A 24451-nucleotide genomic window follows, 5' to 3' on the forward strand; every position below is an offset into this window, starting at 1 on the left:
ATCTAGCAAGAGGTTATTGGCTCTTTTGTGTTAAAGTGGAGTAGCATCTCCTCCTACCCCACACCTTTTCCTGGAAAGTGTAGCCTAACATCATAATAAAGCACAGATACATCTTTGTTTTAAAGTAGTCAAGCATTGCAGTACGAAAAGGACTTGTTTGTACTATTGTTTATTTATCCTGCAAATTTAACAAAACCTGGATTTTCAGTCCCAGATTGCTTTGCTCCGTGTTTCACAACCAGAACCCTAAACTCCAGCTTCAGTTTCCATTCGGAGTTTTATTGTGACGCACCGTCACAAGAATGACCGGTGTTTGGGTAAGGTGAATATTTACATTAGCAGTAGGTTTGAATTACCAGCTTAGCAAACATTGCGCTCTTTGAGAAAACGGATATCGTTTAAACATACTAACATCGCATGTTAGAATCTAAAACACAGTCGGGTTTTCTCGCTAAAAATCTTCACCAGCATGATCTAGCTAGCTAAGTTAGCTAGCTGCTATTTATGAGCATATTCATTGAGTGGTGTTACGTTAGCTAGCCAGTTAGCTGCACCATTACCCTCATGTCCAAAGATCAAGTCAGGTGACAGACTGTTTGCTGAAGTTGCAGAGCTACTTCACTGTATCTGTAAAAGCTAAACTGTATACCAAAGTGAATGAAGCAAAAACCAACAGTGTGCTCACCACAAACTGATTATTATTCTGTGCCACTGCCTGTCCCTGAAGGATTTGTCCTTTCAAAATAAACAGCTTGGCATAGCAAGATATTTGCCAGCAGTCTAGCCTGCACAGTATTCATAGAGGTGTCACTGTGGATAAAGGCTAACTGCAAGCCTGTCAGAAATACAGTCATATCACTATAGCAGGGATAGCGTCTATTCTTATGAAAACAATTTCACTTAGCCTATGTTAATTATGACTCTCAAAATGAACAGGTATTCCAATGCGACCATTGTGTGGCTTGACATCATGAGGATGGACTTTTTATGAGGATAACATTGGTGGCTTTGAGCAGCATAGTCTCCCATCATGTTGCCAGGGGCAGTACGTCACTCAGTCCCTCTGTGGCGCTCTGCTTTGGCCTCTGGCTGCTTGCAGTCTGAGGCAGGGCCAGGGAGATGGCTGCTGGGACAGGTCCTGAGGAGAGCCTACACCTCCACAAGAGCAAGGCAGGCTGCAGCAGGGGACAGTGCCCCTGTGTTTTCCAGAGCCCAAGTGTACAAGGACAAGCTGGCCATAGTGGACGACAGTGGGAGCCACAGCTACAGGGACTTGTATGGCAGTAGTAGGGGCCTGGCTGCGCGTATCAAGGCAGCTCTGGACTGTCCCTCTGGGGACCTGCAGGGGAAGCGCATCTCCTTCCTGTGCGCCAACGATGCCTCGTACACGGTAGCCCAGTGGGCATCCTGGATGTGTGGCGGCACGGCCGTGCCTCTCTACAGGAAGCACCCTCCGTCTGAGCTGGAGTACATCATCTCTGACTCCCAGAGCTCCCTGCTGGTGGCTGGGCAGCCGTACGCAGACACCATGGAGCCCCTGGCCCACAGACTGGGACTGCCCTACCTGCAGTTGCCCCCCACCTCCAGCCTCAGCTCCCTGCTGGAAGCCCCAGAGAACCAGCCTGAGCCTGGCATCACAGACTGGGCCCAGCGTCCTGCCATGATCATCTACACCAGCGGCACCACAGGCAGGCCCAAAGGGGTTCTCCACACTCACAGCAACATTCAGGCCATGGTAAATTGATTATTCAGTTGTTATATGCATTAATTGTGAGCATAAGATGAATACTATGTTATTCTGTACACTGCTTTTTATCATAATGATGTACTGAGTCATGTTGAATATTTGATCAGTCTGAAGGTTGGACTGAATTTTGAAAGTTAAAGCTTTTTTTCATTACTGATACTAACCAGGTTTCCATCCAACCTTTTTAGGGCACCTGAGTGGCGCAGCAGTCTAAGGCACTGCATCTCAGTGCTAGAGGCGTCACTACAGACACCCTGGTTCGAATCCAGGAGTCCCATAGGGCGGCGCACATTTGGCCCAGCGTCGTCTGGGTTTGGCCGGTGTAGGCCATCATTGTAAATAAGAATTTGTTCTTAACTGACTTGCCTAGTTAAATAAAGGTTAAATAAAATAAAAAATAACAATTTAGAGTAAAGTACGTATCGGATAAAAGAATGTCATGACAGTCCTGATGGAAACATAACATTTTTCGGTAAACTTTCCAAACATCGACAAAACAAAATACGCTAGAAAAGGTGTCGGTAAAATGAATAATTCAACAAATGTAGGTGGAAACGCTGTTCTGATTAAATATTGAAATAATAATCATCAAACTTGGAGTCACGTGATGACATGTTGTGTGGGCATCCCACTACAACTCGTTGGGACACCATGCAGTTTATTAAGCTTCAGATGAAATGAGTTATGATGAACTTCACAGGGTGGTGAAAGTGCAAGGTGATGAGCTTGATGCTGCTTTCAATGCTAAATATCGAGGGTCTTATTCTTCTGACATGATCATCGATGCTTGGCTGCCGTTTGACAAATCAAAATAAATAGCGCTCTTTTTTCCATAATAATCTCATCGTGTAGGCTATAACGCTAAATGTTTTGAGACAACTGTCAGTAGAGTTGAAAATGCGATGGAAACCCATTTAACTTAATTTTTATTTGGTACATGGAAATTTAACCGCAAAAAGTATTTTTTAATATATTCGCATGAAAACCTGTCGCCAATTGAATGGAAACGTAGTTAATGTTAGTATTTTTTTATGTTTTATTTCCTGGTGTCGGTACTGTGAACTTCAGAGAAGTATTTTTCTCTTGACGTATTAATAGGGGTTCTGTTGAGACAGTTTTCTGTAGCCCTTTGGTAGTACGTAAGGGTGGGTTGGCGGGGGTTACACATACGACGGACACAGTGTCGTTTTGCTTTTGTTCCACATGAGCTTTCTGAATAATCGGCCAAATTATTTCATTACATGGGGCACTTCAGGCTGTGGAGGATTTATTTTGGTACATTTTCAACCAAAATTGACCTGCATGTCCAATAGAGTGGAAAATTAGATCACCCTCAATTAAGGAGCTTCATTTTGAAATGACAAGCCCAGGGAGGGAGCTCGGTGAGGGAGAGAAGGTTCCTGGAAGGTTGAGCGCTTAGGGACACTATCCATTCCCTCTGCTCCTTCCAGCTATCTGGCCCTGCTCACTAAAGACAGGGGTTTACTCTCTTTTTGCACGGTGGTTACATTAATACGTACCGGTATGTTTGATAAGGAGTGAAAGAAACCTTCAGGCAGGACCACCATGAAAGCTTTTGAGTGAGTTACCCATCATTATATAGAAAGGAAATGTCCAAAGAACTGTAAGGAAAACATTGTATGACCAAATAGCTCAGTGGATCTCTCATGTCTCCCAGGTTCAGGGTCTGGTGTCAGAGTGGGGCTGGTCCAGAGATGATGTCATCCTTCACATCTTGCCCCTGCACCACGTCCACGGCATCGTCAACAAGCTGCTCTGCCCTCTCTGGGTGGGTGCCACCACCGTCATGCTGCCTACCTTCCAGCCTCAGAAGGTACATTGCAACTATAGTACACTACTACTGCTACTACTACTTGTAACATGCTGTTTCAGTTGACTCCCACCTCATGTCCTGTCTGTGTGCTGTCAGGTATTCTACTGCAGTCTGCCTTGTGTGTGTTAGCAGTAAGTAGTGCTCTGTAAGGGACTTGCGGGGATCCACTCCACAGACCTGAACAATGGAGACACACCGGGGTGGGAGGCGGGTGGGGAGTAGACGGGGGCTGCTGTTCAACCTTATTGGCTAGTTGTCAGCTATTGGTGCTAATTGTAGCAGGGTTGCTGTGCTGAAAGCACCGGGCCGGAGGCGTCAATAACAGAGCCTGGAGCTGAGCTGACATGGACAGTTCCATGATGCCCCCTCTGCCTTATCCCGCTGGGCCGCTGGGGGTCAGGGGTAGAGGCAGCCAGGCAGGCAGGCAGGCAGTGCTCCCCCCCAGACTGTCACACTAAGCGTTTGGGGCTGGGTGATGGATTGCCCTGTGTGGCTTTGTATCTGACCACGCCAACTCATAGCACAGGCTTTAGAGCCAGATCAATCGATGAGGTGACATTGAAGGATGATAGTGCTTGTTTGGAGGGGTGGTGGTGGAGTAGGTAAGGGGGGTGGTGTCAGAGGGGTTTTAAGGTCTAGGAGAACTTAATGGGAGTCAAGGGTATGATTGACAGGTAAGGGCTGTAGAGGACAACCAATAAAGAGGAGGTTTACTGTAGTATCAGAGCATTTCACTTTCTTTGTACCTAACCTGACCTTGTGTACAAAATAGACAGCAGACGCTTTGCTCTCACCCCTAAGGACGCCTTGTAGATTTTTCTTTCATTTTCTTGAAGTCATAATGAGAAAAAAATCGATATACTGTAATATATTAATGTAGCTCCAGGCTTTTTCTGAGTGACTGTCTGATAGACCGGTTAGACATTTTACTGAGAGTACACTATATTTACAAACCTTGTAGACACCCCTTCAAATGAGTGGATTTGGCTATTTCACCCGCACCCATTGCTGATAGGTGTATAAAATCGGGCACACAGCCATGCAATCTCCATAGACAAACATTGGCAGTGGAATGGCCTTACTGAAGAGCTCAGTGTTTTTCAACCTGGCATCATCATAGGATGCCACCTTTCCAACAAGTCAGTTGGTCAAATTTCTGCCCTGCTAGAACTGTCCCGGTCAACTGTAAGTGCTGTTATTGTGAAGTGGAAACATCTAAGAGCAACAACGGCTCAGCCACGAAGTGGTAGGCCACACAAGCTCACAGAACAGGACCGCTGAAACATGTACTGTAGCGTGTAAAAAATGGTCTGTCCTTTGTTGCAACACTCACTACAGAGTTCCAAACTGCCTCTGTAAGCAACATCAGCACAAGAAATGTTAGTATGGACTTTCATGAAATGGGTTTCCATGGTCGAGCAGCTGTACGTACACAAGCCTAAGATCACCATGCGCAATGCGAAGCGTCGGCTGGAAAGGTGTAAAGCTCGCCGCCATTGGACTCTTGGAGCAGTGGAAACGCGTTCTCTGGAGTGATGAATCACGCTTCACAATCTGGCAGTCCGACAGACGAATCTGGGTTTGGCGGATACCAGGAGAACACTACCTGCCCAATGCAGAGTGCCAAATGTAAAGTTTGATGACATTCTAGACGGTTCCGTGCTTCCAACTTTGTGGCAACAGTTTGGGGAAGGCCCTTTCCTGTTTCAGCATGACAATGCCCCCGAGGTCCATACAGAAATGGTTTGTCGAGATCGGTGTGGAAGAACTTGACTGGCCTGCACAGAGCCCTGATCTTAACCCCATCGAACACCTTTGGGATGAATTGGAATGCTGATTGCGAGCCTAATCGCCCAACATCAGTGCCCGACCTCGCTAATGGTCTTGTAACTGAATGGAAGCAAGTTCCCACAGCAATGTTCCAACATCTAGTTGGAAGCCTTCCCAGAAAAGTGGAGGCTGTTATAGCAGCAAAGGGGGGACCAACTCCATATTAATGCCCATGATTTTGGAATGAGATGTTCGACGAGCAGGTGTCCACAGACTTTTGGTCATGTAGTGTATGATAATTGTGAAAAATACATGCATTATTGCCTCTAATGGACATACTTGTGGTTGGAACTAGATGAAGGATAACCAGTACAGACAAGGAGACAGAGAAGGGAGGCTAGACATGGACATTGAGTGCTGACTGACTGAGGTTTTGTGTGTGCAGGGCTTTTTCTGGATCATAGTGGGGCATAGCTGGTGGGTGTGGTCGCTATTCGGAAATTTTAGAGGCCCTCTTGTAGGCCGCAGTGACAAAATGTATCTGTTTTAAAGCTAATTTCCTGATATTCTACACGTTTTGCCATGAGGCTGAGAATTAAAGCACATTTCCAGCAATTCTACACATCTTACCTTTGGCTGAGAGAACATTTGCGGTTTTAAAGCTAATTTCCTGCAATTCTACACATTTTGCCATGGCTTATCCTATCTGAGTGACTCAAACATTATAACAAAATCAATGGGGGCCCCATGCCATGACAAAAACACTCCTGAATGCATAATTGCATAACATTTTTGATTCTCCCTGACTGTCTAACTTTTATTTTGGCGATTGTTAGTTCTCAAAGATTATCTTATTTAAAAATATATAGGTCTATCTTTTCTACATTCTTTATATCTGGTTTTAGTTGTTTAAGTTTACTCTGAAAACATTTTTCCATCCCGAATATATATATATTTTTTATTGGAGCTGGTGGGAGGAGCTATTGAAGGACGCGCTCATTGAAATGGAATGGTGTCAAACATGTGAAAACCACATTTATTCCATTCCAGCCATTACAATGATATATATACAGTTGAAGTCGGAAGTTTACATACACTTAGGTTGGAGTCATTAAAACTTGTTTTTCATCCACTCCACAAATTTCTTGTTAACAAACTATAGTTTTAGCAAGTCGGTTAAGACATCAACTTTGTGCATGACACAAGTCATTTTTCCATCAATTGTTTACAGACAGATTATTTCACGTATAATTCACTGTATCACAATTCCAGTGGGTCATAAGTTTACATCCAAAATGATGTCATGGCTTTAGAAGCTTCTGATAGGCTAATTGACATAATTTGAGTCAATTGGAGGTGTACCTGTGGATGTATTTCAAGGACTTCCTTCCAACTCAGTGCCTCTTTGCTTGACATCATGAGAAAATCAAAGAAATCAGCCAAGACCTCAGAAAAAAAATTGTAGACCTCCACAAGTCTGGTTCATCCTTGGTAGCATTTTCCAAATGCCTGAAGGTACCACGTTCATCTGTACAAACAATAGTACGCAAGTATAAACACCATGGGACCACGCAGCCGTCATACCGCTCAGGAAGGAGACGCATTCTGTCTCCTAGAGATCAACGTACTTTGGTGTGAAAAGTGCACATCAATCCCAGAACAACAGCAAAGGACCTTGTGAAGATGCTGGAGGAAACAGGTACAAAAGTATTGATATCCACAGTAAAACGAGTCCTATATCGACATAACCTGAAAGGCCGCTCAGCAAGGAAGAAGCCACTGCTCCAAAACCGCCATAAAAAAGCCAGACTACTGTTTGCAACTGCAGATGGGGACAAAGATTGTACTTTTTGGAGAAATGTCCTCTGGTCTGATGAAACAAAAATAATGACTATCGTTATGTTTGGAGGAAAAAGGGGAGGCTAGCAAACCGTAGAACACCATCCCAACCATGAAGCACGGGGGTGGCAGCATCATGTTGTGGGGCTGCTTTGCTGCAGGAGGGACTGGTGCACTTCGCAAAATAGATGGCATCATGAGGACGGAAAATGATGTGGATATATTGAAGCAACATCTCAAGACATCAGTCAGGAAGTTAAAGCTTGGTCTCAAATGGGTCTTCCAAATGGACAATGACTCCAAGCATACTTCCAAAGTTGTGGCAAAATGGCTTAAGGAAAACAAAGTCAAGGTATTGGAGTGGCCATCACAAAGCCCTGACCTCATCATATAGGAAATTTGTGGGCAGAACTGAAAAAGCGTGTGCGAGCAAGGAGGCCTACAAACCTGACTCAGGTACACCAGCTTTGTCAGGAGGAATGGGCCAAAATTCACCCTACTTATTGTGGGAAGCTTGTGGAAAGCTACCTGAAACATTTGACCCAAGTTAAACAATTTAAAGGCAATGCTACCATATACTAATTGAGTGTATGTAAACTTCTGACCCACTGGGAATGTGATGAAAGAAATAAAAGCTGAAATAAATCATTCTCTCTACTATTATTCTGACATTTCACACTCTTAAAATAAAGTGGTGATCCTAACTGACCTAAGACAGGGAATTTTTACTAGGATTAAATGTCAGGAATTGTGAAAAACTGAGTTTAAATGTATTTGGCTAAGGTGTATGTAAACTTCCGACTTCAACTGTATACTGAACAAAAATACAAATGCAACAATTTCAGCGATTTTACTGAGTTACAGTTCATAGATGGAAATCAGTAATTGAAATAAATTAGCTAGGCCCTAATCTATGGATTTCACATGACTGGGCAGGAGTGCAGCCATTGGTGGGCCTGGGAGTGCATTGGCCTACCCACTTGGGAGCCAGGCCCAGGCAATCAGAATTAGTTTTTCCCCACAAAAGGGCTTTATTCAGACAGAAATACTCCTCAGTTTCATCAGCTGTCCAGGTGGCTGGTCTCAGACTATGCTACAGTTGAAGAAGCCAGATATTGAGGTCCTGGGCTGGTGTGGTTACACATGGTCTGCGGTTGTGATGCCAGTTGGACGTACTGGCACATTCCCTAAAATGACGTTGGAAGCAGCATATGGTAGAGAAATTAACATTTAATTCTCTGGCGATAGCTCTGGTGGACAGTCCTGCAGTCATCATTCCAATTGCACTCTCCCTCAAAATTTGAGGCATTTGTGGCATTGTGTTGTGTGACAAAACTGCACATTTTATAGTGGCTTTTTATAGTCCCTGGCACAAGGTGCACCTGTGTGATGATTATGCTGTTTAATCAGCTTCTTGATATGTCACACCTGTCAGATGTGTATATGAACACACACACTACTGGTCAAAAGTTTTAGAACACTTACTCATTCAAGGGTTTTTCTTTATTTTTTACAATTTCTACATTGTAGAATAATAGTGAAGACATCAAAACTATGAAATAACACACATGGAGTCATGTAGTAACCAAAAAGTGTTAAACAAATCAAATAGCCACCCTTTGCCTTGATGACAGCTTTGCTCACTCTTGGCATTCTCTCAACCAGCTTCATGAGGTAGTCACCTGGAATGCATTTCAATTAACAGGTGTGCCTTGTTAAAAGTTAATTTGTGGAATTTCTTTCCCTCTTAATGCGTTTTAGTCAATCAGTTGTGTTGTGGGGGGGCGGGGTATACAGATGATATCCCTATTTGGTAAAAGACCAAGTCCATATCATGGCAAGAACAGCTCAAATAAGCAAAGAGAAACGACAGTCCATCATTACTTTAAGACATGAAGGTCAGTCAATACGGAACATCTCAAGGTACTTTGAACGTTTCTTCAAGTGCAGTCGCAAAAACCTTCAAGAACTATGATGAAACTGGCTCTCATGAGGACCTCCACATGAATAGAAGACCCAGAGTTACCTCTGCTGCTGAGGATAAGTTCATTAGTGTTACCAGCCTCAGAAATCGCCCATATAAATGCTTCGCAGAGTTCAAGTAACAGACACATCTCAACAGCAACTGTTCAGAGGAGACTGTGAATCAAACCTTCATGGTCGAATTGCTGCAAAGAACCCACTACTACTACTACTAAGAACCCACTACAAAGAACCCACGACACCACTAATAATAAGAGAGTTGCTTGGGCCAAGAAACACGAGCAATGGACATTAGACCGGTGGAAATTGTTTTTTTGGTCTGGAGTCCAAATTGAGATTTTTGGTTTCAACCGCCATGTCTTTGTGAGACGCGGTGTGGGTGAACGGATGATTTCCGCATGTGTATTTCCCACCGTAAAGCATGGAGGAGGAGGTGTTATGATGTGGGGGTGATTTGCTGGTGACACTGTCTGTGATTTATTTAGAATTCAAGGCACACTTAACCAGCATGGCTACCACAGCATTCTGCAGCGATACACCATCCCATCTGGTTTGGGCTTAGTGGGACTATCATTTGTTTTTCAACAGGACAATGACCCGACACACTTACAGGCTGTGTAAGGGCTATTTTACCAAGAAGGAGAGTGATGGAGTGCTGCATCAGATGACCTGGCCTCCACAATCCCCTGACCTCAACCAAATTGAGATGGTTTGGGATGAGCAGAGTGAAGGAAAAGCAGCCAACATATGTGGGAACTCCTTCAAGACTGTTGGAAGCTGGTTGAGAGAATGCCAAGAGTGTGCAAAACTGTCATCAAGGCAAAGGGTGGCTATTTGAATAATCTCAAATATAAAATCTATTTTGATTTGTTTAACACTTTTTTGGTTACTACATGATTCCATATGTGTTATTTCATAGTGTTGATGTCTTCACTAATATTCTACAATGTAGAAAATAGTAAAAATAAAGAAAGACCCTTGGATGAGTAGGTGTTCTAAAACTTTGGACCGGTAGTGTGAGTGTTACCCTTCAAAAGTTTGGGGTCACTTAGAAATGTTCTTGTTTTCCATGAAAACATACATGAAATGAGTTGCAAAATGAATAGGAAATATAGTCAAGATGTTGACAAGGTTATAAATAATTATTTTTATTGAAACAATAACAAAACTTTGCTTTCGTCAAAGATTCCTTCATTTGCAGCAATTACAGCTTTGCAGACCTTTGGCGTTATAGTTGTTAATTTGTTGAGGTAATCTGAAGAGATTTCACCCCATGCTTCCTGAAGCACCTCCCACAAGTTGGATTGGCTTGATGGCCACTTCATACGGTCAAGCTGCTCCCACAACAGCTCAATAGAGATCCAGTGACTGTGCTGGCCACTCCATTATAGACAGAATACCAGCTGACTGCTTCTTCCCTAAATAGTTTTTGCATAGTTTGGAGCTGTGCTTTGGGTCATTGTCCTGTTGTAGGAGGAAATTGGCTCCAATTAAGGGCCGTCCACAGGGTATGGCATGGCGTTGCAAAATGGAGTGATAGCCTTCCTTCTTCAAGATCCCTTTTACCCTGTACAAATCTCCCACTTTACCACCACCAAAGCACCCCCAGACCATCACATTGCCTCCGCCATGCTTGACAGATGGCGCCAAGCACTCCTCCAGCATTTGTTTTATTTTTTCTGCGTCTCACGAATTTTCTTCTTTGTGATCCAAACACCTCAAACTTAGATTCGTCTGTCCATAACACTTTTTTCCAATCTTCCTCTGTCCAGTGTCTGTGTTCTTTTGCCCATCTTAATTTTTTATTTTTATTGGCCAGTCTGAGATATGGCTTTTTCTTTGCAACTCTGCCTAGAAGGCCAGCATCCCGGAGTTGCCTCTTCACTGTTGACGTTGAGACTGATGTTTTGCGGGTACTATTTAATGAAGCTGCCAGTTGAGGACTTGTGAGGCTTCTGTTTCTCAAACTAGACACTCTAATGAGCCTGTAATCGAAGCCACAAATGCTGATGCTCCAGATACTCAACAAGTCTAAAGAAGGCCAGTTGTATTGCTTCTTTAATCAGCACAACAGTTTTCAGCTGGGCTAACATATTGCAAAAGGGTTTTCTAATGATCAATTAGCCTTTTAAAATGATAAAGTTGGATGAGCTAACACAACGTGCCATTGAAACACAGGAATGATGGTTGCTGATAATGGGCCTCTGTACGCCTATGTAGATATTCCATTAAAAATCTGCCGTTTCCAGCTACAATAGTTATTTACAACATTAACAATGTCTACACTGTATTTCTGATCAATTTGATGTTATTTTAATGGACAGAAAATGTGCTTTTCTTTCAAAAACAAGGACATTATTAAGTTACCCCAAACTTTTGAATTGTAGTGTGGTAGTATATATATATATATATATATATACTGTACCAGTCAAAAGTTTAGACACACCTACTCATTCAAGGGTTTTTATTTGTACAATTTAATACATTGTAGAATAATAGTGAAGACATCAAAACAACACATTTTTATATCTGTTATTTTACCAGGTAAGTTGACTGAGAACACATTCTCATTTACAGCAACGACCTGGGGAACAGTTACAGGATGAATGAGCCAATTGTAAACTGGGGATTATTAGGTGACTGTGATGGTTTGAGTGCCAGATTGGGAATTTAGCCAGGACACCGGGGTTAACACCCCTTACAATAAGTGCCATGGGATCTTTAATGACCTCAGAGAGTCAGGACACCCGTTTAACATCCCATCCGAAAGACTGCACCTTACACAGGGCAGCGTCCCCAATCACTGCTCTGGGGCATTGGGATACTTTTTAGACCAGAGGAAAGAGTGCCTCCTACTGGCCCTTCAACACCACTTCCAGCAGCATCTGGTCTCCCATCCAGGGACTGACCAGGACCAACCCTGCTTAGCTTCAGAAGCAAGCCAGCATTGGTATGCAGGGTGGTATGCTGCTGGCTAATATGTAATACATATGGAATCATGTAGTTAAACAAATCAAAATGGGCAGAGAAGCACGGGGCAGTTATCTGTCCAAGAAAATGTACTTCCTAAATAGTTATATGATTAGGGTATAGTTTACTACATTGCGTAGATGTAAATATTGATCACATATATTTCTCCGTCTGAAAATCTTCCCTCTCCTAAAAGGTATGCTATGAAAATAGCTCAAGTCCCTCCAACTCTGCTCTCTTCAAACTACATCTATCATATTGGTTGATATAGCCCCTGTAATACCGATAGTCTAATATAAGAACCATGTGAGAATCTCTGGTAATTTAACCTATTTCTTAAGTTATTTTTGCGCATTAGATATTGCCTATAGGGCGCATAATTGCTTGAATCATGGATGGCAAAAGAGCTGCGTCACATACACCTAAAATAACATTGCGGTACTGCTCTTGGGTTTAAGATCCGGTTCTTGCGGTAGCAGGTGAGAGTCGGACAGAAAGCCAGTGGGTGTGGGCGGAGTGAGGTATGAAAAGCTGCGGATGCTGACGGGAGCAGGATGGCGAAATTGTTTCTGCGCAGACTTCTACTGTGCACCATAACAATGAAGCCTGTAAGTTAGAGCTGTTTATTAATGTGTCAGTGTGAAAAATAGAGAATTAGCTAAGGAAACTGACAGATCAATAACATTACATGCCATACTGAATAATAAAAACTCACATTGCATTGAAAAAACATCAGAATATCGGTCTTCAATCGTTTGGTTTTATTGTTTGATTCAGGTCTAGTGTGATTGAGGCAAAAATAACGTTAGCCAACTTTTGGCAAGCGCTCAATGGTACATAAACTTACAAAAGCCAAGTTCATTTACTTCTGTTGAAATGAGACAAAATAATGGCTACAAAACATTTCCATACAAAATAGCTGTTATAGATAGCGATATGAGGTGGCTATTATTACTACCTGACAGATAGCTGGCTAGAGTAGCTAATTAATTCAATTCAGTCAAGAGGGGATGAAACATTAGCTAACATTACTGTACATGTCAGTTACAATACTAGGTCAGCACTGCGAATAAACACTAGTTTAGTTCTTTCCTGTTAAGTTAAACAACAGTTACCTTGCCAGCTACATCAGTAAACTAAAGAGTAGCCAGTTCTTGCTTTTACAACTTGGTGAAAGAGCGCAACACATACACACTGAACTATGCTCAACTCTCCTGTGCTGGTCCAGCCACCCTACCAGAAGCTTTTCCTTCTGACAGCCTGCGCTGTGGTGTCCACGTGGTCCTAAATCCAGCCAACCGCTCTGAGGCGTCCGCATGGTCCTAAAGCACATCTAAAACTGGGGGGGACAAAAATGCAATTTCAGAATGTGGGGATGACATGACCCCCCCCCGTCCCCAGTGAAAGTTGCGCCCCTGGTTTTAATATATTATCATTAGCAATGGATGTTAAATAAACAGACTTAATTAACTTACTGTGTGAGGTGAAGAAAAAATTACTTAGTAGCTCAACTTAATAGTGGTTGACCTGGTGAGTTAAGAGAATCAGACATCCCCAAATGGGCACTTTCCTACATTTCCCCGCAGCAGGCCAGGTACTTCTATCACGTTGGGGATGATGAAACAACGGAAGTCCACTCATTTTCAATTAAGGAAGCGAAGTGGGCATGGGGACCGTTGGGCGATGCGAGCATGGGCAGGGGATGTGAACAGGGCCGGAACCACAGTTGGGGAAAGTTTAACTTTATACTAATACTCAGAGAAATCACGTTGCTATTGATCAATCGAAGCTCACTATGGTTTCCAGCCACTACTGGATTGCCTGTTAATACCTAGCACTACCTAGCCTGCTTGCTAGCACCAACATGAGGGCGAAGCAAGCGTGGCTATCCAAATGTACGTGTTAAAAGGATCTCGCCCATGTCTTCGCCACACACTTCTCCCTTCTTGTCTCAACATTTTAAATAATACTCAAGACACATTATCTTCACACATATTTTAGTTGCTTTTCACTGACAGCCGCAACTCATTAATCAACTAGGCCTATTGCCATGTGCGCTGCCCAAATTGCGGGCTTCCCAAATAGGCAGAGGCCTATAAAAGCTTATGATTTGAAACAATCGACAGCAAAAATAAATTAAGAAGCTAATGATCCTCGACGCTTCTCTGTCTAAGTCATGCTTTCTGGTGAGGTATTTTGAATGATTTTATTTATTTCTGTATAGACAGGAGTAAATAGGCCTATATAGCCTAATTTTGACAAATGTATTTGCCATTTCTTTCCCGTTCAACTGGTTTTCATATCAACTTTATTTTCTTGTCCATGCAGATGCAAAAAGCACAATCCTAGTCATATTAACAACCCATCCTAGATGTTGTTATTAGATTCCTCTAAGTTTCTAACTGAGATTTTCATTCCTATCACATATGGAACAGCTGTCATCAGGTGAACTGTTTAGAATGGTGTTTTCCCACGAATTGCATTTTGGCAAATATTTTATTGGCTTCTTCATTACAGAAATTGCATGTTCTGTTCAGATGAATTACCATAATCTAAATGTGATTTATTTCATTCTGAGCACCGTGGGTGGACACCCTAATTGGTTACGCAACCAATTCATATAGGTCCGGTAAATTTCTCAAATGGCCAGTAAATTAAATCTTCCCGGTCACGTTGTCCGGCGCAACATGTTCCTAACGGAAACCCTGGTGTGTCTGTGTGAGTGAGTGGATGGAGGGATGGTTGGAGGTCCCTGTGCATGACTGTCTTTGACCCCAGAGGAAGGAGTGCTCTGCTCGGTCGATCAAGCAGAGGAGTGGGTGTGTGGCTCCAGCAGGCCCCCAGTGTCTGGTCTGGAGCGTGAAATCTCGAGCTCTGCTGGTCGTTACCAAAAGCCCTGGTCTGCCTTAAAAAGCCTATGTAAATTATGATCGCCCCTACGGTGAATTATTTTTCGCAAATTCGCAACAAATCAAGATATTTTTATATTCTGACTACTACATTTGTCATCACATAGGATCACGTGCTGACAGTGTTGCCAACTTAGTGACTTTGTCGGTATATTTAGCGAGTATTCAGACCCCTCTAGCGACACGTTTTCAAAAAATCGACTAGCGACACATCTAGTGACTTTTGTGGTGTTATTGGGGGTTTTTGGAGACTCTGGCGTGAAAGCACGTATCGCTCTTACTCTTCTCAACGAGCAGCGGGTGCTGCCGTGGGCCCCACCCCAGTCCCAAAGCACTCACAGGCGGCCCACTCACAGGCGGCCCTGGTCCTTGCGCAGCAGTCCCTCCCAGCTGCAGTCAGAGCAGGAGATGTTCACCCCTCCGCGTCCAGACTGCGAATGAATCACGCATGCGGGAAGCCGCCGCTGGCTGATCCCGCCCTGGCTTACATTCAGGGCAGGATGTAAATGTAAAATGTTCTTTGTCTAAAATAAATCACTGCATTTGACTCACACAGCCTCAGTCACTTACTCACCTTGTCCACTGTGTGTGTGCCTCTCTGACATATTCTAAACATCTAGCTGGCTAGCTCATCATGTCTCAGTCTAAACTGTACACTCAAAAATACAGAAAGGAGTGGGAATCAAACCCTGAATTCAAAGGCTGGTTGAAGCCGTTTATTGGAGATGATACACGGGCATACTGCCTGTATTGTAAGGTATTGTATTTCTAGGCCAAACCTAGTGATGTAAAAAAACACATGACAACTCAAAAACATACTCAAAAGGCAAAGCCTTATAACAGTTCCACCCAAAACAAGCTGCCATTTATGGTAAAAAAAATAGACTGCAAAAAAGGCTGAGGCCACAATGGCATTAGCTATCGCTGAACACTGTTCCATGCTGGCATGTGATCACATTGGAGAAGCATGTAGAGCTGCTTTCTCAGACTCCATTGCTGCTACCCACTTCAAAATGCACAGGACAAAGTGCACAGAAATGATTAATGGTGTTCTAGCACCATACTTTCTGAAAAAGTTGGTCGCAGATGTGGGTGACCAGCGTTTCAGCCTCCTCCTCGATGAGTCCACGGATGTAAGTGTTTCTAAGTACCTGGGGGTTGTGATAAGGTACTTTAGTGACACCAAGCAGACAATTGTATCAACATTTCTGGGGCTTGTTGAGTTGGAGGGAGGAGATGCCAAATCTATAGCCCGTGCTGTTGTGGCTTTTCTCGAGAAGTGTTGTCTTAAAAAAGAGAAACCCCTGGGGATAGGGACTGACAATGCCTCTGTTATGACGGGATTAACAATGGGGTCCATAAAGTGCTGAGGGAGGAGTATGGCCTCAAATATCTGGTTCTTATTCGCTGTGTGTGCCACTCTCTGCAGCTTGCTGTAAGTCATGCTTCCAATGACACCATCCCCCGTAGTGTGGAGTACTTGGTACGAGAGACTTACAACTGGTTTTCAGTGTCTCCAAAGCGCAGGGAGGCCTACAAGGCCATATATGAGACCATCAACTGTGGGGAGAAACCTTTACAGATAACCAAGGTGTGTGCCACACGTTGGCTCTCCATTGAACCCACGGTTTCACGCATTTTGGACCAGTGGGAAGAGCTTAGACTGCATTTCGCAGTCACCAAGTCCAGTGAACACTGCTACATGGCTGAGGTTTTATACTCCATGTACAGTGATCCTCAAAACATATTGTATCTGACTTTTTTGAAGTCAGTGCTGGGTGAGGTACAGTTGGCCATCAAGGCTTTTGAAGGAGAGCAAGTAGATCCTCTTAAGCTACTTGACAGCTTGGTTAACCTGATCAAGTCTGTGAGCAGCAGGGTGCTGAATCCACTGGCAAATGTTGATGTACTCAAATGGCCAATAGATGGATACATCAGTCCCAAACCGTTACCTTTTTGAGTCAAAGGCAGCTGAGCTCCACCTTGCGCCTGAGGAAGAAAACAATGTCCATCTCCCTCACTAATGAGTTGAGGGTGAGACTGCCGGACAATATCGAAGCATTGCAGTACATGTCAGTTTTCAATGTGGAGGAAACTCTAAAGCACAATAAGAGCCCTGGAGAAATAGAACAAATAGCCAAGCTCCTTGGCTACTCCCCTGCAGAGATAGACAAGATTGTCCAGCAATGGCGTGCCATCCATCTTAGTAAATGGAATGAGACAAAAAACACACTGGGCTTCTGGAGTGAGATTTGGAAGTTCAGGGATGCAGCTGATATCAACCCCTTTCAAGAACTTGCCATGGCTGCTGTGTCTGTGTTGTCCTTGCCACACTCGAATGCTGAAGTCGAGAGAGTATTCAGCCAGATGAGTGTGGTAAAAGCAAACTTAGAAATCAGATGTCCTTGCAGACCCTTAACTCCATCCTGTACATTCGATATGTACTGAAGCTGTCTGGTGAGGATTGCTATGAGCACCAGCTGCCTGATAATGTTTTGCAGCTTTTTGGCACATCAGCTGCTTAGTCATTTAAGTCAGCTCCCTCAGTTGCTGAACCTGCCATAGAGAGCCTTGACAAAAATGACGATGGCCCACTCTTTCTGTGAGCCAGCACAGCCTGTGTGTGTATGGAGGGGGGTCTGGAAAAAAAGCTATTAACCTGAATTAGGGCCAGACTAGTTAACCTAATTTTCTCACATTGCCATTGACAGTTTTTTCTATTGTCTCGTTTTGGTCCATTTTGATTGTTAATGTAGATTGTATACAAAAAAAAAAAAAATGTTATGGTTAAAAATGTTCATGTTTTACTGTGACTTGTTGTAGGCTCCTAAGTGGACCATAAGGTTAAAAACCAAACCAAATTTAGAAAACGAAACAAAAAAAAATGTTATAAAAAAATAAGTAACTCCGCCAGAGTGTCTCTTTTGGGTCAATTTTTCCGGTCCCGAGCCAGGATAAAGGAGGGTTGGAATTGTGACATAAAAAAAACAAGAATCGACAGAAGAAAGTTCATTTGTAGTTCTAAACATATTTAGGGTGTTTTTTACTCACTTTTTGTCTCTCCCACGACGTTATTTCTCTCTCCTACAGCGTCCATCACAATTACATGCACATGGCCAATTATGCAAATTAGATTATGACGTTATTTAGCGACTTTTAGGACAGCCAATAGCTACTTTCCTTACTGAGGAGTTGACAACACTGCGGGCTGACACAGACCAATTATGGTTCGACAGGCTATGAGGAGGCTCGTGGCAGGTAGCCTAGTGGTTAGAGCGTTGGACTAGTAACCAAAAGGTTGCAAGATCAAATCCCTGAGCTGACAAGGTAAAAATCTGTCGTTCTACCCCTGAACAAGGCAGTTAACCCACTGTTCCTAGGCCGTCATTGAAAATAAGAATTTGTTCTTAACTGACTTGCCTAGTTAAATAAAGGTAAAATATTTATATTTTTTAAATGCCATAGACATTAAGGTTGACTCTCTCAGGCAGGATTAAAACGACTACATCGACCATGATCCTTTGCTAGTTATGGTCACTTTAACCATGATTCTTAGCGATTTTTTGTAGGGTGCCATTCAGCCTCATTCAGCAATATGGCGTGCTTCAAATACTTCTGGCTTCGTGCGCCATCGGGTGTTTTCCATAGGAATACGTGGATGACGTGGATGACCTATCTACTGGTTTTAATGTCAGTGGGCTCCAGCCATGAGTACAGTAGGAGAGATAACAGAACATACCAGGACTGGAGTCATGGAGGCCAGGAGAGCAGAGGACCTGAGGTTAATGGCTGAGAGTTCATGATCCATCCTCACACAACTGAACTGACTGCAGCATTGTGTGGTGGTGGTGGAGAAAAGGTACTGGCTACAGGGCTATTAGAAAGTAGCTGGGTGCTGCTGGGTTAAGGGCTGTTTGGGATGCAGGCTGCAGCCGAGGGTCTCCAACATACACTCCCCCAGGTGGAGGGCAGCTCTTTGACGGACATAAATTGGCTTTTCCCCCCTCCTGAGTGGCTGCTGGGGGAAGCGCTCCACTGCGCTTGATAGACACGGCCCAGAATGCCCAGAACAGACACAGGAAATAATATTCCCCTCTGAACCCCGCTATCTAGTCTGTCCGTGTGTGCGCGTGGTTGTGGATGTGTGTGGCTGAGCAGATAGATAAAGTTTTGTGAGTTTGTGTGAATAGATGGGTCTCTGTGGGATAGTCCACACTTCTGCCTGTTTATTTAATACATCATTTTTAAACCTTAATCTATTTTGATATTGCAATATTTAGAGCTTGATGAAGGGAAGAGGAGCGACGAAGCAGGTAAGTTGAGAAGGGGGAGAAAGTTAAAGGGAGTAGGAAGTAAAAGAGGATGAGTTAAGAGGACAGGAGGAGGGGAAGTTGAGAAATTGGTGGCAGATGAGGAGGGAATCTGTGTGGGGGGGTGATGGAGTGAGGGACAGACAGAGGAAGACTGATAAGAGTAGGGGCAGTGAAGCAGGAAATTATGAAATGGAGAGAGTGAGGGTGTGTGAGAGAGGGAGGGAGAAGGAGGAAGAATGAGGGAGGAGGTTCTAGGAGGGAGAGACGTGCATGTGCCTCCCAAGGGGGACAGAGCCAAGGAGAATCTGTCGTTCACCTTCAATTAATTCACACTATCCTCCCTCTGTGCTGGGGGTGCAGCCAGGCGTGCCGGGGGTGTGTATGAGGGACTCGTAATATCTGTGTGTATGTGTTTGTATGTGTGCATACTGTGTAAGTAGCTTTGTCCTTGCGTGAGTGTATGCGAGGCGCTTAGGTATAAATGTGTAGCCATGTATCAGTTATTCTCTGTTTATGTGCGTCCGTCTCTGTGTACGACTGAGAAAGAGGAGGAGGAGGGCAAATGCTCAGGGAACACATTTGTAAAAAACAAAAACAAATGCAGGCAAAGGTATTTTTAAAAGGCGACTTGACCCAGCGTTATGACTGACCTCAATAACATTCCTGTTGAATACCTCTCTAACAAGCTGTAAGACTGACCTTTGCCGATCCTGTCAACGTTTTTGTAATAAACTAGCCTGTTGATAGTTTTCATCTTTAGCCAGGCCCTCGCCTCACTCTTCATTCACTGTAAATAATGTACACACAATACCATGGCACCCTATCCATCTGCTTTACATATTGTGATCTGGATGTGATGGTTTTGTTTGTATTCATATGGGGTGGCTAATCCATCTACGTACAATGTAAGAGACTGTTTCTGACTTCCTCCCTCCCCCTCAGGTATGGGAGGTCCTGCTCAGCTCCAAGGCTCCTATGGTGAATGTGTTCATGGCTGTTCCAACCATCTACTCCAAGCTGATCCAGCACTATGAGCAGCACTTCACCCAGCCACGCGTCCAGGACTTTGTCAGGGCTGTCTGCAAGGAGAGAATCAGGTAACAAGAACCTTATAGTTTACTTATACTAGTATCAATACCACAGAAAATGAGTAGATCTCCATCATTAGCAGTATCATAATATTCATATAAGGGGACGAATATCTTTAACAAGCTCAATGCTTATCTATTGTGATGAAATTGCATTCTTACAAGACATCTTCAGAGCGAATGGGTTCTCATGAATCTGGACAGTGGTTTCTCATTCCATCAGAGAGTGAAGAGATAGTTTGAAGGGGAAGGGATATGTGTCAGAGATCAAAGGGATGAGTTTTAAAGAGCGACGGGGCTTTGTAGTGAGATGTGACAGACGCTTTCTCCAAATGTACCAGGGCTTATGCTCAAGAGAGAGGGAAGAAAGCAGTGGGACGCGGCAGATGGAATAGAGTTATAAACTCCATATAAAGCCTCCATATAAAGCCACTTATGTTACCCCAACCTAAAGTTGCAAAGCTACCGGTAATTTACCAAAGTGACCTGAATCTTCTGTGATTTTGGTAATTAACAGAACATTTAAGGTAACTTTGATAATGTATAATTGAATAACTTTTTTAAAAAATGTTAATTTAAAGTATACATGTTTTTATGCTTCTAGTGGATAGACCATTTGGTTCAAGAGAAAATGGCCTAATTAATGAAAAAAGCATCTAATCAACAATGGCATTGTTTTTAATGAACTCTTGAACTCTTACTTTTTTCACAATTGCCACCAGTTTGGCGCCAAAACATTTACAACAAAGACATATTGACATAGTAAAATAAATAAAAGTGAGTGTAATTTTGTTGTTGTTGATATTTCATGCTGAAACCCACTCTGATTTGGGCTCGTTTTTCGATAAGAAATGCAGCGGCACTGACTGAAACAAGCCAACCAAGGGTTGGGTGTGGTTTAATGTAGGGGACAAGTGTTTGTACATTCACTCTGCCAAAACAGTACAACAGTTGCAGTCACTCACCTTTCTAGATAACGTGAAACAGTCAAACTAGGTCTTGAAGTCGCCTAGGTTAGCTTGTACTAGCCAACTTCTTTCTCCAATTAGCTTCAGCCGGCTGGTGTGCGACCGTGGCAAAGTAGGTTTGACATTGGATAGCCTATCTCTGGGGCTAGTTAGGGACCTTCAAATAAATTACACAATGTGAATAGGACAAAATTATCATGTTGCACATTAAATGCTTTCAATATTGAATATGAATTTCTCCAATTTATAGTTGGTTTGAGGTTTTGTCATTTTCAAATATTGTCCAATGTACATTGTGTAATTTACTGATGGTCCTTAACTAGCCCCATAGGGATATTGAACGTCAAACCAAATTGGCCATGGGCGTTATGATTGGGTCACGTGCAGCTGCTCTCCGAATTAATGATTACTTGTGTGCTGTGGGCATTTGGGCAAGATTAAAATAAACCCAACCCAAGGAAAACTGTTACTGTATCCATCTTTCCGTGACATAACATTTTATCCTATCATCTCACAAATCTCTGTTTTGGACGAGACTGACTTTATGACCAAAATGATCCTGTTTACACTTTGTAGTCAATTTTGGTACTGGAATATATGTGTCTGACTCATCAATGCCACATGGGCTGTTTTCAAAGCGAGAAGTTGCTTTTTAAGGGCAATCGCTTTTTAATTAAAAAAAAAATAGGCTGCCAGTTGGGGAATCCTGATTTGGGCTAAAGTTTTACAGCTTTGTCAAATTGTTGTTGTTGTTGAAAATCATCTTATTTGATATATTTGACATGTGATAAGGCCACACAGAGGGCCAGAGATCATTAGACACCTGTAATAATCTGAAGTACTCCAAAAGGCCACTAGATGTCATCTTGTAAAATTCACCCAAAAACTTGAAAGTCACCAAAATTCTGGTAGTTGACTGGTAAACTTAGAAAGTTTACAGTAATATACCCTCCCTTTGCAACCCTACGCCAACCTGAAGCTACTCCAGTCAATACTAAGGGCATTGAAAAGAGATGGCTTCATCAGAGCCTGGGCCTTTACTGAGTGTGACCCAGACTGGCCCCTCTGTCCCCAGGCTGATGGTGTCTGGCTCGTCCGCCCTGCCACAGCCCACCCTGCTACGCTGGGAGGAGATCACAGGACACACCCTGTTGGAGCGCTACGGCATGACAGAGATAGGCATGGCCCTGTCCAACCCCCTGAAGGGTCCTCGCATCCCAGGTACACACACCATTGACCACCACCATTTTCCTTTGTACAGTGATGTCATAACCTTACACACATCCAGAAACCAAATGACAGTGAGACTGTCTTTAATTCATATTACAACATGCAGACAGTCACTGGGCTCTGTTGGAGTGCTATCTTTTTGCCCTGTCTGACAGTTGTCTCAGTTGTCTGAGGAACATGATGTTGATCAGACTATTTCTGTCTGGTTTACCTATGTTCTCATTCCAGGTATCAAAGCTCTATGCTGCTGTTGTTGTTTCTGGTTCGATCCTCCGGTGACTGGAGGGCTGTGTTCCTTTCTTTAGTCTTTTTCCGTTCCCCTTCTCGTCTTTTGAGTGGAGGATCTTCAAAGCAGCGGTATGACAAGGCAGGCTAATTTGACTGTCAGTAGCCCAGCTAATGCGGTGTCTGTTGTTGTGAGCGCCTGTTTGAAATAAAGAGGCAGGCTCTATTTAATCCTGGGAGGTGGTTATTAAGACCAGCTCTGAGACGTTGCGGTCGCATCGACGTCTTTCCAGCAGCAGTCTACGAGACGCTTGTGGAAGAGCGTATGTGATGCCGTCGCCTTTTTAAAGTAGGTTAAACAAATCAATAACGACCACAGAGCTCTCAGAAAAGAACACTCTTCCTCCACGGCACTCCTCCCCTTCAAAACAACTGTCAACTGTTAACCAATCAAATAGTGTTTTATTATGAGTTCATTTATGACAATCTATTGAAGACATGTATTGTTATTTTATGAGTGAGTATACACACAGTTGTGTAATAATACAAGAATAATGGTCATATTTGTATCGTGTTGGTGGTTGTAATTTGATTCCTGTTTGTCTTCACACTGAGGAGTAGGCTATACCCTAAAGCTATCTCTCTCTTAATCTATTCATCTCCATCTCATTTGTATTTTTTCTTTCATCCTGTTTTTCCCCCCCTCTTTTGTTTCCCCCCCTCTAACACCAGCCCTGGCAGGAGACACATGTCCCCTTTCAGCAGAATGACTTTGAGCATCTCAACCCCCACCCTTTCACTTCACACCTTTTTCCCCCTCCCCCTTCTCTCCTCTCCCCTCTCCATCCCACTTTCTCCCTTCCCTGTGCTTTGTGTTTGGGGGAGGTTGTGGGGAGGTTGTTGGGGGGTTTGAGCAGCAGTGCTCCAGCAGGGCTCCAGGGGGCGCAGGGCTGTCAGCTCCCCAGGGCAGCTCAGAGAGAGCACAGCGTGAAGGAAGGCTGCTGAATTATGCATGGGGAAGGCAGGTTTGGAGCTGCACTGCACACAGCTCTCTGCTCCTCTCCCTCCCTCCATCCATCCATCCTCGCCTCTCCTTTTCCTCCTCCTCTCTGCCTGGCTGGTCTCATTTGAAAACTCTAGCTGGCAGGTTGTGTGTGTGTGTGTGTGTGTGTGTGTGTGTGTGTGTGTGGCTGGCTGGCATGGCTGATGCTGCAGTCGTAATTAGAGGTTCAGATGGGCCCACTGATGGAGCCTTGTTAATGGGCCTCTGTGCAGTCAGGGGAGCCATTGTGTTTCTGACAGGGCTGTCGCCACAGGGCCGGCTACATTCCACTACACACACACACACACACACACACACACACACACACACACACACACACACACACACACACACACACACACACACACACACACACACACACACACACACACACACACACACACACACACACACACACACACACACACACACACACACACACACACACACACACACACACACACACACACACACACACACTGTATATCTATAAAGCTATATTAATTCAACTCTGCTTTAATAGGCATGAAGAA

General features: G+C 43.7%; 1 protein-coding gene across 3 annotated transcripts in view; it reads left to right on the forward strand.

Annotated features, from left to right (window-relative positions):
- Positions 1-233: 233 nt before the first annotated feature.
- acsf3 (acyl-CoA synthetase family member 3) overlaps positions 234-24451 on the forward strand; it is a 43104-nt gene continuing 18886 nt past the window's right edge. Inside the window, exons 1-5 of one of the 3 annotated variants that reach the window (XM_071381654.1) lie at positions 234-317; positions 937-1735; positions 3426-3581; positions 20308-20462; positions 22497-22642. In XM_071381654.1, the coding sequence (XP_071237755.1) occupies positions 1031-1735; positions 3426-3581; positions 20308-20462; positions 22497-22642 (1162 nt within the window). In that variant the 5' untranslated portion in view covers positions 234-317; positions 937-1030. Of the gene's footprint in view, positions 1736-3425; positions 3582-20307; positions 20463-22496; positions 22643-24451 lie in introns of all 3 variants that reach the window. The other 2 variants (XM_071381652.1, XM_071381655.1) reach the window with 2 other exon arrangements.

Source organism: Salvelinus alpinus, chromosome 33, assembly GCF_045679555.1.
Source record: "Salvelinus alpinus chromosome 33, SLU_Salpinus.1, whole genome shotgun sequence".
In the NCBI taxonomy this organism is placed as follows: domain Eukaryota; kingdom Metazoa; phylum Chordata; class Actinopteri; order Salmoniformes; family Salmonidae; genus Salvelinus; species Salvelinus alpinus.